The sequence below is a fragment of the Myotis myotis genome, unplaced genomic scaffold, assembly GCF_014108235.1.
Source record: "Myotis myotis isolate mMyoMyo1 unplaced genomic scaffold, mMyoMyo1.p scaffold_m19_p_7, whole genome shotgun sequence".
In the NCBI taxonomy this organism is placed as follows: domain Eukaryota; kingdom Metazoa; phylum Chordata; class Mammalia; order Chiroptera; family Vespertilionidae; genus Myotis; species Myotis myotis.
In genome coordinates this window covers 57,173,999-57,191,395 of record NW_023416379.1, presented here as the reverse complement: position 1 = coordinate 57,191,395, position 17,397 = coordinate 57,173,999, and the positions used below count along the sequence as shown (strand labels likewise).

The 17,397-nt window shown below is 43.5% G+C and overlaps 1 protein-coding gene across 2 annotated transcripts in view; it reads right to left on the bottom strand.

Moving 5' to 3' along the window:
- UBE3D (ubiquitin protein ligase E3D) overlaps positions 1-17,397 on the bottom strand; it is a 145,667-nt gene that overhangs the window by 59,206 nt on the left and 69,064 nt on the right. The window contains exons 9-10 of one of the 2 annotated variants that reach the window (XM_036317522.1): positions 2,232-2,370; positions 1,416-1,748 (exon numbers count right to left, since the gene is read on the bottom strand). In XM_036317522.1, coding sequence (XP_036173415.1) covers positions 1,620-1,748; positions 2,232-2,370 — 268 coding nt within the window. In that variant the 3' untranslated portion in view covers positions 1,416-1,619. Of the gene's footprint in view, positions 1-1,415; positions 1,749-2,231; positions 2,371-17,397 lie in introns of those variants that run through there. The other variant, XM_036317523.1, reaches the window with a different exon arrangement.

The following is a 17,397-nucleotide window of genomic DNA, read 5'->3' as shown; positions in this document are numbered from 1 at the left end:
ATGTACCTTGGTTGTGGGTACATCCCCAATAGGGGGCGTGCAAGAGGCAGCTGATTGATGTTTCTCTCTCATGGATGTTTCTAACTCTCTATTCCTCTCCCTTTCTCTCTGTAAAAAATCAATAAAAAATATTAAAAAAAAAAAAAAAAAAAAAAGAATGTGTCTTTCCAGGGCCAGAAGCAGGGGGAAATCTCTTTAGCAGACACTGTTCAGGAACTTGTGACAAGTTTCTCTGTACCTTTGAAATCGGGCAAGTGTTTGTGCTCCTGACAATAATATTCAGCAAACGGACTGAGACCAGAGGAAGTACAATCACTAATAGAGAGGGTCACTTAGCAATTAACGTGCTGACAGCTCTAAAAGCTCCCGTGGTTAGAGGTGAGAGGAGAGAACACTACCAAGAGCAGGGCAGGCTTTCCTGTCCCTGTGTTTACATGAGCCCGAACTGAGATCCTCAAAGGCAGCAAGGCCGCCTGCCTCGTCTCATGGAGAAGAAATACAGACGGGGCCTCCTCTCAAATTCCCCACACCCGGTTTAGATTCCTCTTTTACCTTTCATCCCTAAGACTTGCGTTGAGGCAACTTTGTAATATAATTATTCTCAATTTATATCACACACAGATGATGGTTCCATCTTCCCCAATATTCTATGTAAAATCCTTCAAGTCAGAGTCATCTCTCTGGCTCCCCCACTCACCCATCATATAAAAATTTCACACCATACATGAAGGAACAAATAAAAAATAATTGCCTTCCAGTCTCACTCACCAAAGGGTAACCATTGTTAAGTTTCTTACCTCCCTTCAAAAAAGTTTGTGGGCATATATAGACTTTTGTGTTATCCAGTGTTCAATCTCAAGAGCAAAACTTAGAAGAAAGAAAGATTGATAGAATTTTAAATCATTTCTGGTTCAGGGCAGCATACAAATAAATAATTACAAATTACTACAGAATAAGGGATGATGTGGATATTCCAAGATAGACACAACTGGCCTCCATCTACCACTGACACACCCTCCACCTCCCAAGACTTGGGCGAGTACTGCATTCAGGTGGTAGATGCAGTTACCTGGGCATTTGCCAGGGGACTCCAGCTCTGTCTCTAACATGCTGCGTGGTCCCTGGCCAATTCACTCCATCTCTCTGCGTCTCAGTTTCCTCTCCTACAAAATAAGGTGTTTTCTAGGGTCCCTTGAGTCCGATATCAAAGTTGATAATCGAGTAATGAATGATAAATACAAACAGGTACACCATGGCCAAAGTCTGAAATTTGTATCAGGAAGAAAATCACAGAGATAATCAATATAATAAATTACCAGGAGAATATGGATACAAATTAGATTGCAGTAATTATGTTTTTTTAATCAATTTTTTGAGCTTTAATTCATAGAAGAATTCATGTCTTATTTTAACAGAGATGCACCAAGCAACACACATTGATCCTGAAGTTATTTTAAGATACACCTGCAACCCTTCGGAAGTAGAACTGACATACATTGACTCATTTCTCACCTGGGCATGTGGCCTTCTCACCAAGCTCAGAAGGTTTGTGAATATTTTTCCATTGTCAAGACTCATTGATATGTTCAATTACACTCAGTAGCTATTGGGTCACAACTTCAGTGACTAACATCTTCATTCTCATTTGCCACCTCAGTGACAATTAGCTGCCTACCAGGGAGAAAGTCCTCTTGCTGGTTGGTCCATATTTGCTGTCCTGTTTGTCCTGTTCTGACCTTGTCCTTTACCTGGAGCATAGATAGATACCCGGGAGAGTGGGAAAGTGATGATGGTGGGACCAGGGAGAGAGGGAACAGGTGCTGAGAGTGGGTAAGACCCTATTACTGTTAAGCATCCACTTGGCAATTTGACTGCAAGCTGAAGGTCCTTGTTCCAGGGCAAATCTGGGAAAAAGGAAGTGGCATTCACAAGTGTCTCTGTCAAATGTTCTTGCCTTTTCTCTCAGAGGCAGGAAAGATTAAGGGAACAAACCTTGGAGTTAGAGAGAGATGGATTCCATCACTACTGAACAACTGCCTAGAGAATTCTGAGCCTCCATTTTTTCATTTGTTTAAAAAGAGACAGGCAAGGCAGTACATGCATTATGCTTATTATTAGTATGAGGTGAAAATGTGGGTTTCCGTGGACTGCCTCCTGTGAAAGGCAGGCTCCTTAGAGGGCCATTGCAAGTAAAACTGAGAAATGACACCCTGGTAGGAACAATCCCTTACCTGAAAGGAATTCATACAGCGAAGGGACGGAGGCAGCGTGGCGTTATTCCTTGATAATAGCAGCAGCAGCTCCAAGCAGGTTGCAGAGGGCAGGGTCAGAGGGTGGACGCTGACGTCACTTTCCCAGGAGCTGACAAGCCTGAAAGACATTGGTGTGTGCAAGGTCATAATTGCACCTGGTCACCATTATTTCAAGAATCTAATGGAGAAGAAGAAAACCTCCAGCTGTGGGAGGAAAAACAATGTACAAAAAAAATAGAAAGAAAATAGTTACGCTATAAACTCACAGGTTAAATGTCCAAGACATCTTACAGGATTTGGGGTATAAAACAGATGGCGTAGGCCTTTTTTTCAGGTCAACATTTTATCCTCAAAGAGCCAAGAAATGCAGTCTTACGTGTGAGGGACCAATCTGGGGTTGGGGGGAACAATAGCGAACACACCGAATGCTTCCTATGTTCTACGCTCTGAGCTGCATGGGCACCTTGGTCAACCCGCAGATACGTGTGAAACGGACCTATTGTTATCCCCATTCCACACATGTGGCAATTGTTACTGAGCTGGATATGCCCTTTGGAACATCCAGTTCAGTGATTTTCAGACCAGCCCTCATTCATGACACAAATCAAAGCAAAGCTGGTGTTAGAAGGGTAGGGATGGCAGGAGGCTCTCATCCTCCAGCGTGGCCTGGGAAGCAGCTCTATTTGAAAATCCTTTCATTTGAGAGATGAGGAAACCGAGGGCTAGAAAAGCAAAGAGACTTGTCTGAGATGAGGCGGATGTTTAGGAAATTATACGAGTCTGATCCTGGTTTCCTGACTTTCCATCTGGTGCTTAAAGAAAAGGGGAAAATCAGGAAATCGTTATGAGAAAGTGTAATAAGGGCAGCATGAGTCTTATGCTATCACTCTTCTATTTACAGTACTTGAGTATTTCCTGTCTTTGCCCCCACCAAAGTGTCTCTTGCCATTGTCCTGAATTTTAAAGAGAAGTGTGTGTGTGTGTGTGTGTGTGTGTGTGTGTGTATGTTTGCCTTTCTATATAAACTTCTCTTAACAGTGACTTTTAATCAAGTCAGTGGTGAATTCCGAAACTTCAGGGAGCAGCAGTGGTTGAGAAGAGAATAGAGTTGAACACTTTATATGACAAGTCATAGCAGATCATTTAGCTGTGTGCCGGGAGCCGGTCCATGCTTGCTGTTTCAAGGGACCTGGCATATATGGCATACTGTTCTTAAAATGTTTGCTCACCTTCTTGGCACTATGTGTTTTAACCAAGGTCACCTCTCCGAGAAAGGTTGTTTCCCCAGGTAGGGAGTTTTCCCTGAAGTTAGGGAGGGAATAAAACCTCTTAACTAAGTGCCAGGCGGGTAATTAATCACTTTAACTATGAACAATCATGCTTAAGCTACATAATCTTTACTCCCTGGAATGGAGATAAGAAACGCCCTAACCTTTGTAATTGAGATTGATAGGATTGAATCAACTGGTATAAATACAGATGTAACAAGACAGAAGGAGACAGAACTTAGAACTCAGAACCTAGACACAGAACCTACACAGAATCTAGAGACAGAAGAACTTCACTGGAGAGAACATGGCAAAAGATCCTGGACTGAACCTGACTTCAGAAATTGGCAAGAGAACCTGACTAGAACCTGGTGACTGAACCTGGCTGGAGAACCTGGACAGAACCTGGCTGGAGAACCTAGTGAGGGAACATGGCTACAGAACCTGGCTGGAGAACCTGGAGAACCTAGCAAGAGAACATGGACACAGAACCTGGCTGGAGATCCTAACCAGAACTTCGCTGGAGATCCACAGCAGAACCTCTCTGGAGATCCAGACCAGAACTTGGCTGGAGATCCTGGCTGGAGATCCTGGCTAGGCTGCTGATCAACTGAACACTGTCTCCGTGTCCCTCCTTCTTCGCCGACTCCGTCTACACCTTTGGGGAACCCCTGGACCCGCTGGGACTGGACCCCAGCAGCTGTGTGCATCGGGTTACTCATTACGCTGCTACATTTCTGATGTGGGGTGCGGAGTCAACTCCTTCCTAAAGCATTCGCCTTCTAATGCGACTGGAAGAGGAAGGACACTGTCTGCTTTCCTAAAAGTTGGTCTATTTCAGCAAGCGTATATTTTTTGTGTCTTTTCAGTGTTTTAAAAATTATTTTATACTGACTGGCTCTGTTATTCTTTCTGCTTTTACTATTTATGTAACATTCCTGACATTTTTTCCAGAATGGAAATAAAGACTCTTGCCACCTTTGGTAAAAGGCATATGTAGTGCTAGTGCAGTGGCTCCAAGCTCATTCTCCTGGCACCATCCTTATGCCCTCCACAAACCAGGTACTTTCCCTTCTCTGGCCTGCACTAGGCTACACACCTGTGTTTGGTCACAGTTTTCTGAGCCTGGAAGGCCTGTTTCCCTTATAAGAATTACCTACTTGCTAATCACCATACTTGTATCCATTACAACATGTACCACCACCCTACGTGTGTGCCTATTTGGACTGTGTCTACATCTCTGACTCATATGAGATCAGACGTGAGTAACTGTAACCTGTGGATTACTCTAACTTGGCAGTCTAATGTGGAAATAAAAATTAGATTAGTATTGTTTTTCCTCAAACACACCCAGGATTTAACCTGTTACTGGCTAAAAGAAATAGCCAATGCCAATTTTTCACTTATTCTTGTATGTTCAATAAGCAATTTAAGTTTTCAGAATTCATACATTTTACCCCAGCACCTACAACAGGGCTCATTAAAGCTATTTTGATTCTTATTTTCTAAAAAGTGCCCTGAAAAGGTTTTTGCTTTTTTCTGAATTGGAACTCTTGCAGCCAAGGTCACCAGACACTGCCCTGGATTGTGAATGTCCCTTGGGAACTCATAGGTGAACCCTCAAAACCTAACCCGGGCCAGTCATGCTGCATCTTCAGTAGGGGTGTCCCGGGAACACTGCAGCCTGCACGGGGCTGGCTGGAGCTCACAAGTAAGGATCCTACCAGAGCACAGATCATCTTTGAGACACTAACACTTTTTCATCATTTTTTTACTCCTCTTTTGGCAGTATCCTATCTAATAAAAGAGAAACATGGTAATTAGCATACGACCGCTACCCTTCCCATTGGCTAATCAGGGCAATATGCAAATTAACTGCCAGCCAAGATGGCGGCCAGCAGCCAGGCAGCTGGAAGCTAACATGAGGCTTGCTTGCTTCTGTGACGGAGGACTCCAACATTCCCCGCCTGCCTTGCCAGCCTCTGAGCTTGCAGTTTCAAACATTGTAACAAATATAGAAGCTAAACAAAACCCCAGAAACCTGCTTTCAGCCTGCCAGGATCTCAGAGCTGGAGTTATACATTGTTTCGATTATAGAACCCAAACAAACCAGATACCTGCTTTCAGTAGCAGAGGCCTTAGAGCTGGAGCCAGAGCTAAAGTATGCCCAGAATAAAAAGAAAAAAGAAAAAAAGGAGCAGTTGGGAGCTTCAGTCACCTGTCAGCCTGAAAACAACCCTCAGCCCCTCACCCAGACTGGCCAGGCACCCCAGTGGGGACCCCCACCCTGAAGGGTGTGTGACCAGCTGCAAACAGCCATCATCCCCTCATCCAGGCTGGCCAGGTACCCCAGTGGGGACCCCCACCCTGAAGGGTGTGTGACCAGCTGCAAACAGCCATCATCCCCTCACCCAGGCTGGCCAGGAACCCCAGTGGGGACCCCCACCCTGAAGGATGTGTGACCAGCTGCAAACAGCCATCATCCCCCACCCAGGCTGGCCAGGCACCCCAGTGGGGACCCCCACCCTGATCCAGGACACCCTTCAGGGCAAACCAGCCGGCACCCACCCATGCACCAGGCCTCTAACCTATATAGTAAAAGGGTAATATGCCTCCCAGCACCGGGATCAGTGGAGCCGCGAGGCCTCCCGGCACTGGGATCAGCGTGACAGGGGGCAGCGCCTAAACCCCCTGATCGCCCTGCGGCTCTGTGTGTGACCGGGAGCGGGGCCACAACCTCCCTATCGGCCCTGCTCTGTTCGTGACAGGGGAAGGCGCCCCAACCTCCTGATCAGCCCTGCTCTGTGCCTGATACGGGGGAGCTCCCCAACCCCCTGATCGCCCTGCAGCTCTGTGTGTGACAGGCTGCGGCACCCCAACCCCCTGATCAGCCCTGCTCTGTGTGTGACAGGGTGCGGCGCCCCAAAACCCCCCCCCCCACGGGCCCTGCTCTGTGTGTGACAGGGTAGAGCCATAACCTCCCCATCGGCCCTGCCCTGAGTGTGAGAGTGGCGGCGCCCCAACCCCCTGATCGGCCCTGCTCTGTGGGTGATAGAGGGCGGCGCCCCAACCCCCTGATCGGCCCTGCTCTGTGCGTGACAAGGGGTGGCGCCACAACCTCCCAATCCGCCCTGCTCTGTGCATGACAGGGGGTGGCGCCCCAACTCCCCAATTGGCCCTGCTCTGAGCCCGACCAGGGGCTGCACCTAGGGATTGGGCCTGCCCTCTGCCACCCGGGAGCAGGCCCAAGCCAGCAGGTCGTTATCTCCCGAGGGGTCCCAGACTGCAAGAGGGCACAGGCCGGGCTGAGGGACACCCCCTTCCCCCTCTAGTGCACAAATTTTTGTGCACTGGTCTTCTAGTTATATTTATAAGATAAAAGGGAAATAGTGAATTATACAAATAGATACTTTTATAACAGAGTTATTTTTATGGCTGAAACATGCTCCCCATAATGTATGTTTAAATTTTATAAGTCTTAGGTTTCTTCTGACAATTGTTTACCCTCTGGCTAACACGTTCAGATAATGGGCCAGGCACTTTATTTATAGCCATTGTCTCTAACCCCACAGGAGCTCTGAATGGCAGGCAGTATTCATCCCACCTTAAAGACAAGGAAATCAAAGGTCAGATTGTCCAAAATCACACAATTAGTAGGTGATGGAACCAGGATTCACTCAACTCAGCCCCAGTCGAAAGCTGTGCTCTGTCCACTGTACCACACTGATCGCTGAGGACTCTCTACACATCCTCATCCTCTCCAAGCAAAGCATAGGTAACCGAATCTGCCATTTCCTCTGTATGTTAACTTAAGAGTTTTTTCGCTTCTCTGTAGTAAGTAATTTTATCCTTCTTAAGCGCCTACTTTATGATACTGTATATATTCTAAACCTTGAATTAGAAAGGTAGTAAAGATGGACATAGGAAAATACCCATCTGTCATGGTAAGCAAAATAGTTATATGAGAAAAACAGGTTAGAAGGCAATACAATAAACATAAATGGTTATTTCTGCTAGAGGGAGATAATAACCTGATTTATACGTTTTCTTCCTTATGCTTTCTTATTTTCCAAGTATTATTTTTACAATCAGGAACACATTCACGTTATGATGTAGATGTGATTTTTGGCACAGAGAGAGGAATGTTTACATGCTGCTTAAAGGTGTCAATGGGCTGCTAAATGGCTACGGTGTGATCTATCAAAAGGGACACTCAAACAGAAATTAAAACACATCAGCACTGCCTTGCCACTCACCATCAAGTGATCTTTGACAAGCATTCTTGGACAGGCCTACCTGCCTCATAAGATCCTGAAGTTCATATACAACCCACCCAATGTATCAAACCACCTAAATTTATACAAAAGGACATTCATCACACTACTAATGAACCATAGTTACAAAGAAAAGACAAATTACTTAAACATGTTAATTATTCATGTTGCTATGTAATCACAAACTTTAGCCTGGCATGTAAATGCAACATTGGCATTTTAAATTGAAGCCTTAAAGTATTCTGCAATTTAATAATGTTCATCCCTATTGAAGCTCAAAATAGTGAAGAATGTCCTGATCACATAGTTAGTGAGGGATGGAAAAGAAACTCAGGCATGATCTCCATCTAAGCCTCATTCTGTTTTTACCATACTACACACAAGGCAAAAGTCTACTAGATATTTTTGAACTAGTTCTAGCCAATGAAGTTCAAAGAATAAGAGCAAACAATGGGGTAAATTTTAGATATTTTAGAACACCCCTTTTTAATCATTTGAACAACCTTATTATTTTTGAAATTAGACAATCCAGGTGGACTCAAGATAGCTCAAATTTCCAATATTCATCCTTTCCCCACAGCATATTTTTCATTAGCCCCAAGACTTATTTTTTAATGTTAAAATTTATAATCTGAATCATATAATATATTATTTTAATCACATGACACATCCATATACGTGGACATGAAAAATAAAAACAGCTGCCTTGGAAAGGTAGAGCTATGGGTAACCTGTTCCCAAAATTTCAGCTAATGTTTTCACATTAAAAATAAAATTTAGTTAGAAAGAAATAAAGAAAAGAGAGCAGAAAGGAAAGAGGGAGAAATGGTCTGTCGTACTTAAAAGTCGGTTTATCTTAAAACAGTTTCCAAACTCATTATGTGGAACTTAGGGCACGTACTGATTAAGCCAGAGGTGATATTTGAGACCATCCACCCATGTCTCAAATCGGTACAAATTTCATTAATGGAAAAAACAGAGGATTATAATAATCAAGCATTTGGATTATTTCTGATATTTCCTGCAAAGATATGGCAGACTATGAGACCTAAATCAGTAATCTTCCACTATAAGATCAATATGAGAAAGTATTGCAAAAGAAATAACAAACTAAACATCAATTGAAACCTATTTCTGTGACTTTAAAGAACTGAGAGAGGAAAAGCTTTCCTGGGAGACCAGGGCTGTCAGCCAGGTGACCTTAGTCCAAGAGACCAAAATGCAAGTGGAGGACACACCATCCTTCTTCCTAAACGTCTGCCTTGACAGAATCCCCTAGGGAAGCAACTATGACCTATTTATTTTGAAAGAGGCAACAAGAAGGGGAAAAATTCAGTTCCATCACTTCTAACAAAAATGGTGAAATAATAAATCAACCACCAATCAATATCAAGGAAGGACTTGAGAAAATAGAGAAGTGATACAGTCTTCTAGGAAACAAGGAGGTTGTTTAATGTAATAGGTGAAAATAACAAACAGACAAGATAGAACAACTCCACCAAAAATTAAAATTATTTCAAATGAGTCCAACATAATTGTATAGACAAGAGAAAATAATAGAGTAGAGCTAGTTGATTTGGACTCTTCAGTCCTAGAAAGACCTAAGAAAGCAAATAACCTATTAATGATGTTAAAATACAACACTGTTCATACCTGTGGATTTTAAAAATTCAATTTCAAAGCTACCACAATGATAAGCACATCAATTTATGCTCTCCTCTTCGTGACAGCAGCCTGAGGTGATTTCTGAAAATGGTTTGCTATTCACTTGACCCAGAAAACCCCACAAAATTATGCAATCAAGAGATTCAAATCTTTATGTTCACGTTAAGAACACGTGTGAAACTGCCCAGGCCATGTCACTTTACAGAAGTAATGTGTGCCATTCTGTCCTTACAATAGTGGAGTTGGGAGGTATGCCCAGCCAAACAGTGGGGCTGGACAGAGTTGGTGGCCCAGAAAGACTACTGAATTTTTGCTGCATATGTTTGAAAATGCAGAGAGCAATGCTGAACTTAAGGGTAGATGTAGGTTCTCTGGTCCTTGAGCACATCCAGGGGAACAAAGCTCCCAAGATGCTGCACAGAACTTAGAGAGCTTGCGGGCACATTACCCAGTACATAAGCTCTTCCTGCCACACTGAGATGATCCTCACTGAAAAAGAGCAAATTATTCCTAAACCAGAAGAGAGGTTGCACAGAAGAAAAATATATCCCAGAAGAAATTAAAAAAACAACAAAAAACGTAATGGTTCAGAAGTAAATTCAGCATAAAATCTATATATATATATAAAAGCCTAATATGCAAAGTGTCCCCTCTACAGACCAGGAGTTCTATCGCTCGCTATAACGTGCACTGACCACCAGGGGTGGCACGGAATGAAGGCAGGCCCCAGCTAGCAGCCAGAAGCCTGGGAAGGGAGGCCCCAGTCGGCAGCCAGCAGCCGCTAGGGACCCTATCTGTGCACGAATTTTGTGCATTGGGCCTCTAGTAAGTAATACTAAAAGTAAAACACTGTACTATTAAAAAATAAAAGAATCTTCAAAAATCACAGGTCAAAGGTAGAAACTCTCTGAAAGAACTCCAATATATTTATAAAAGGAGGACAAACAACAAAAATTTGGTGTTTTGCTTTGTGTTTTTTTTGAAGAAAGCCTACGGATAGACAATAGTTCAGGGAAGGCCTGGGGAGGGGTAGAGAGTGGGGTGGAGGGGATCAATGGGGGAGAAAAAAGAAAGGGGACATCTGTAATACTTTCAATAATAAAGATAAATTTTTTAAAAAAGGCTTTCAAGTAATGGTTTTTAAACCATTTGAAGGTCATTGGTCTTTATGACAATATGATTAAAATTATGGACTCCCTCTCTACAGAAGCATTCATTTATACAAAGAAAATTTTGCACATAATTTCGAGTGCTTCCTAGACCACCCATTGCTCAAGAGCACTCATGCCCTTATTTTTTACTGGCTTCTTTCACTTAGCATGTTTTCAGGGTAAAAACCATTGCTTTTCAATTAAATATGGTCTCTAATCTATAATTTTTGATAAAATATTAAAACAATTTCATTTTATGCTTATCATATTTCATATTTGTTTAGCATATTAATATAGGTAAAGTTTTCAAGGAATTTTTAAAGAGAAAGTCTCCTGGCTCAGATTTTTACTACATTCCATGACCAGAGGAAATCAATCAAAAAGGAGGCTGATAAATGTACTTCTAATCTTTTAATCACTTTCCTGAGCCACTGGACATCAACTTATGAGGGCTGAGATGCAATAAATTAGATTCATTCTAATAATATTCTTATAAGTAAGCTTCACACTGCGCATCACTAGACTCCCTATCCCATCAGAGGGGCCAACTCAGCCAGCACTTTCATTAATCAGCACTACCCCCTCTGTCCCAGTTTAAGTCCTCTATCAATGTGGCTATGAAAGTGTTTATGATGCAGACAGTACAAAGCAAGGGTGTGAGACTTTTTGTTCTTTAGTTACTTCTTAGGCCAGGTTCAATGAATAAGTTTTCTATTTGTTCAGTTAAAATAGATTGTCAGTGACTGTGTTGACAGGTACAGTAAAACCATGTTTGGTCTACAGAGAAGAGATGATCTATTGGAGTATTACCAGCCCATGGCTTCAGAAGGGGGTTAGGGTTAGGTGGTCTGCACCATATCCAACCTTCCCCTTCCCTGCCTTTATAGAACACTGTCATCTCCAGTATTCTTGGCTTCTCTTACACCTCTTCTAAGTCCACTTTCAGATGGCCTTCTCTTGGAAATCCATACACCCTTCCTTCATAAGAGGGCAGAGGACAGTGGTATAGCTCAATTCAGATGAATTAGGCCTGGCCAATTTTGGTAGCTGAGATATTAGCAATGAACTGCATAACTCTGAGTCACAAGTGGCTCTCTCTGATCCATTAGAAGACAAACCCTAATGACTAAAAATTCTGTCCCTTCATGGGAAGACGAGAATCCCAATGCCAAGATCACTAACCTACTCATGTTCTCTATGCAAGGGTCCTTGATTTTAGGAAATGTCCTCCTGTTTAAGACTTCAGACCTTTTGCGAAGTCACATGTCAGTGCAACTCTGGTAGAGTGAAAGCCCAATGGCCACACTCCTTTCAGGTAAGGTAAGAGAATCAATTTTGAAATTAAGATATAATTATTATTTATTTTTTAGAGAGAGGGGAAGGGGAAGAGGGGGGGGGAGAGAGGGAGAGAGAGAGAGAGAGAGAGAGAGAGAGAGAGAGAGAGAGAGAGAGAGAGAGAGGAGAGAAGAAAAGAGAAACAGCAATTTGTTGTTCCACTTATTCGTGCATTCATTTGTTGATTTTTGTATGTCTTGTATGTGCCCTGACTGGGGATCGAACCCACAACCTTTGCATATTGGGATGATGCTCTAACCAAAGGAGCTATCTAGCCTTGTATATAGAAATTTCATTTCTACCAACTTAAATTCAATTCCCTTGTAATAAAGTTATTAATGTGTACCTTAATAAAATAAACAATAAGATCAATCAGGTCAGGCCTGACAGTCTCCTAAACTTTATATCTATCATTTACCCACGAGCTAACCCTAAAAAGATCTGCGTATAGACACTGGCAAATATGCTCCAAAGTTTTATTCAAAGATTTTATGGAGTAAGAGGCACCCCTTAGAAAAGCATCTTGAGTTAAAGAAGGAAATACCTGACTAAATTTTTCCAAGGCAAAACCAAATATTGTTAAAAATGAAAGCTTTTGGAACCTAAGAGGAATTTCATTGAAACCTCCAAAGACCATGACTTTTTAAGATTATTAAATATGCAGCTTTTCTTTCCTTCCAACCACACCCTTGAAATGAACTATCTTTGCTATCTGGCTTCCACTATTCTTCGTTCGTTCATTTTGGAGAGACTATTGTAAATATTTGGTACCAAGGTATGAAAAAGACACTTAAAATGTGGTAATCATCCCTGTATAGTATATGAGTGTGAACTGAGGCAGGGGGCATGTGTTAAACATGGTTTATTCAAAAAATTACTATTCTAGAAAGGTTTTAAAGTTACTTTCAGCAACTAGAAAAAAGCAGCTAAGCATCTGAATTTACCAGTATTAGGAGAACTAGAAACGCTAACTTGTTCTGTTTTTCTAACAGTAATGCATCATACTGTCAATATAAAAATACTGTCATTCTCTGAACCAATTCATAGTATAATAAGAAATTTTCTTTTTAAATTTAATGAGTAAAGTTTGCATTTATTTAGCCTAGGAAATAGGAAGAAAACAAAACAATGTTTCTTGATAATACAAAATATTTAACTTATAACCAAAGTATTTCTTGTTCATTTATTGATATAAACATTAAAAACATAGAATCTTGCATTAGTTACTAAAATAAACGTGTACATTTTTCAGTGAAAGTATCAAAACTGTACTTTTGATACCCGAGTTCATCTTTTATTAACATCCCAAGCATCATCTGCAATTCTGCTTTCTAACTACTTGTAACATTGAGTTATAAAAACTAGCAAAAATAAGTTAAAACTCCAAAGTATGTAACCTCTAAAAATCAAAAGCTAAATGATGGTTGTACCAGTAGATCTATTTGACATGAAAAGACAGTCACAATATTTTGACAAATTAAAAAGAAAACGTAAAATAAAAAACAACACATACAGCTAAAATTAATTTATGGGCAGTTAAATATTCTAATCAGATTTTTCTGATTTTTGCTGGCTTAGGCCTGCTCCCGGGTGGCAGAGGGCAGGCCCAATCCCTAGGTGCAGCCCCTGGTCGGGCTCAGAGCAGGGCGATCGGGAGGTTGTGATGCCACCCTCAGTCACGCTCAGGGTAGGGCCGATTGGGGGGTTGGGGCATCATCCCCTGTCACACTCAAGGCAGGGTCGATGGGGAGGTTGCGGCGCCACCCCCTGTCATGCACAGAGCAGGGCCAATCAGGGGGTTGGGGCATTTCCCCCTGTCACTCACAGAGCAGGGCCCATCAGGGGGGTTGGGGCTCTGTACCCTGTCATGCACAAAGCAGGGCCCATCAGGGGGTTGGGGTACCGCCCTCTATCAACCACAGAGCAAGGCCGATCAGGGGGTTGGGGTGCTGCCACTCTCACACTCAGGGTAGGGCCGATGGGGAGGTTATGGCTCTACCCCGTCACACACAGAGCACGGCCCGTGGGGGTGGGGGTGGGGGGGTTGGGGCGCCGCACCCTGTCACGCTGATCCCAGTGCCGGGAGGCCTCGGGGCTCCGCTGATCCCGGTGCTGGGAGGCATATTACCCTTTTACTATATAGGTTAGAGGCCTGGTGCATGGGTGGGTGCCGGCTGGTTTGCCCTGAAGGGTGTCCTGGATCAGGGTGGGGGTCCCCACTGGGGTGCCTGGCCAGCCTGGGTGAGGGGATGATGGCTGTTTGCAGCTGGTCACACATCCTTCAGGGTGGGGGTCCCCACTGGGGTGCCTGGCCAGCCTGGGTGAGGGGATGATGGCTGTTTGCAGCTGGTCACACATCCTTCAGGGTGGGGGTCCCCACTGGGGTGCCTGGCCAGCCTGGGTGAGGGGATGATGGCTGTTTGCAGCTGGTCACACACCCTTCAGGGTGGGGGTTCCCACTGGGGTGCCTGGCCAGTCTGGGTGAGGAGCTGAGGGCTGTTTTCAGGCTGGGGGTGACTGAAGCTCCCAACCGCTCCTTTTTTTCTTTTTTTTTTTTTTTATTCTGGGCCAGCTTTAGCTTTGAGGCTTGGCTCCAGCTCTTAGGCCTCCGCTGCTGAAAGCAGGTTTCTGGCCTTTGCTTACAATGTTGCGATCCTGCTGGCTGAAGCCCGGCAGGTTTCTGGGGTTTTGTTTAGCTTCTATGTTTGTTACATAGGTGCTTGCAGCTCAGAGGCCTGCAGCGGCAGGCGGGGAACGTTGGAGTCCTCCGTCACTGAAGCAAGCAAGCCTCATGTTAGTTTCAAGCTGCCTGGCTGCCGGCCGCCATCTTGGCTGACAGTTAATTTGCATATTGCCCTGATTAGCCAATGGGAAGGGTAGTGGTCGTACGCCAATTACCATGTTTCTCTTTTCTTAGACAGGATTGTTACTTATTAATTATCACATTATTTTTCACATGAACAACTGTAAACCTACTTTTTCACCATGCTGTATATGTACATAAAGAAATATAGTGCCAAAATGTTGATAGCAGCTTTCTTTGAATAACCAAGATTAAAATAATTCAGCTTTGAAGAAACCAAGATGGCGGGATAGGTAAACAGCTGAAATTGCTGCCTCGCACAACCACTTCAAAAATACAACTAAAAGACAAAACAGACATCATCCAGAACCACAGGAAGGCTGGCTGAGTGGAAATTCTACAACTAGAAGGAAAGAGAAAAGCACACCGAGACTCAGAGGAGCTGCAGAAGTGAAGTGCAGAGGTACAGAGGCTCCAGCGCACGTGGAAAGGGGCTGGCAACGGAGGACACCGGTGTCTTTCGCAATCGGGAGGGAGGCACAAGCTCCCGAAGGCCCTGACTCCAGTTCCGGGCGAGTCTCTGGGGACCCAGACTCATATGGAGAGAAACTAGACTGTCTGGCAGCAAGCAGAACTTGAGGGCGGCTTTCTCTCAGAGGTGCTTGCAGCGATTACCAGGACACTGAGACGCGGGGCCTCTTAGGGCAGGACTGAGGATCAGCCATAGCTGTTTGCTCTGCCCTGTTGATTCCCTGAGACCCCGCCCCACCCAAGCGGTGCGCAGAGGCTTTTGCATATGAATGGGCTGGCCCTTTGAGATCTAAAATTACCTAACAAACTGCAGCTGAGTCAGAAAGACCCACAACATCCAAAAGAAGGCCCAAGACCCCACAGCAGCCTGCATTGTTTCACAGCTGGGCCTCATCTGGGCACCTCCAAACCCCAAACAAGGAAGAGGAACCTGCAGATCTCTCTGTAGCTCCTGCTGGGTAGCCTCAGGCAGAGGCTAAATTAGCACCTCCTTAGAGATCCAAGAACCAGTGTACCCAGTGGTCAGATTGGGATCATCCAGATTACAACTCTTCAGATCCATAAGAGACACACTCAGGGGGCAGACTCAGTAAGCACCAAAGCCCCACTGAAGCAAGTCTTGCCCCAGAAGGGTGTCTCCAGCACAGAAGTTCTCCCACTGTAGACACAACAGACTCTCACAGCCAATTGGCCTGGAGGCCAATTCCTCCCAGTGATACCTACAACAATCAAGGCTTAACTATAACAAGACTGTGCACACAGCCTACAAAGGGGTGCATCAAGAGTGTCCACCCCAGGTAATTGGGGAGGCTGAGCCACTGGGCCCTATAGGACACTTAGCACAGAAAGCCACTCTATCAACACAGGGAAGCATAAAAAATGAGAAGACAAAGAAACAGATCACAAATGATAGAAATGGGGGAAAGCAAACTACTGGATATAGAGTTCAAAACCACGTTTATAAGGTTTTTCAAGAATTTTCTAGAAACTGCCGATAAATTTAGTGAGATCCTCCACGATATGAAAAATGACCAACTAGAAATTAAGCATACACTGACTGAAATAAAGAATAATATACAGAGATCCAACAGCAGACAAGAAGATCCCAAGAATCAAGTCAAAGATTTGAAATACGAAGAAGTAAAAAAACACCCAACTGGAAAAGTAAAAAGAAAAAAGAATCCAAAAATATCAAGATAGTGTAAGGAGCCTCTGGGACAACTTCAAGCGTCCTAAAATCCGAATTATAGGCATGCCAGAAGAAGAGAGAGAGCAAGATATCGAAAACCTATTTGAAGAAATAATGACAGAAAACTTCCCCTATCTGGTGAAAGAAATAGACTTATAAGTCCAGGAAGCACAGAGAACCCCAAACAAAAGGAATCCAAAGAGGACCACACCAAGTCACATCATAATTAAAATGCAAGGGTAAAAGACAAAGAGAGAATCTTAAAAGCAGCAAGAGAAAAAAACTCAGTTACCCACAAAGGAGTACCCATATGATTGTCAGCTGATTTCTCAACAGAAACTATGCAGGCCAGAAGGGAGTGGCAAGAAATATTCAAAGTGATGAAGTGCAAGAACCTACAACCAAGATCACTTTATCCAGCAAAGCTATCATTCAGAATTGAATGTCAGATAAAGAGCTTCACTGATAAGAAAAAGCTAACGGAGTTCATCACCACCAAACCAGTATTATATGAAATGTTGAAAGGTATTCTTTAAGAAGAAGAAGAAGAAAAAGGTAAAGATAAAAATTATGAACAATGAATACATAGCTATCAACAAGTGAATCTAAAAATCAAGTGAATAAAAAATCTGATGAACAGAGTAAACTGGTGAAATAATAGAATCAGGGGCATAGAAAGGGAGTGGACTGACAATTCTTGGTGGGGGGAAAGGGGTGTGGGGAGTGTGGGAAGAGACTGGACAAAAATCGTACACCTATGGATGATGACAGTGGGGGTGGGGGGTAAGGGCAGAGGGTGGGGTGGGAACTGGGTGGAGGGGAGTTATGGGGGGAAAAAAGAGGAACAACTGTAATAATCTGAACAATAAAGATTTATTTTAAAAAAATAATTCAGCTTTATTTTCCCAGAGTGTTTCAAATGTTTGCAT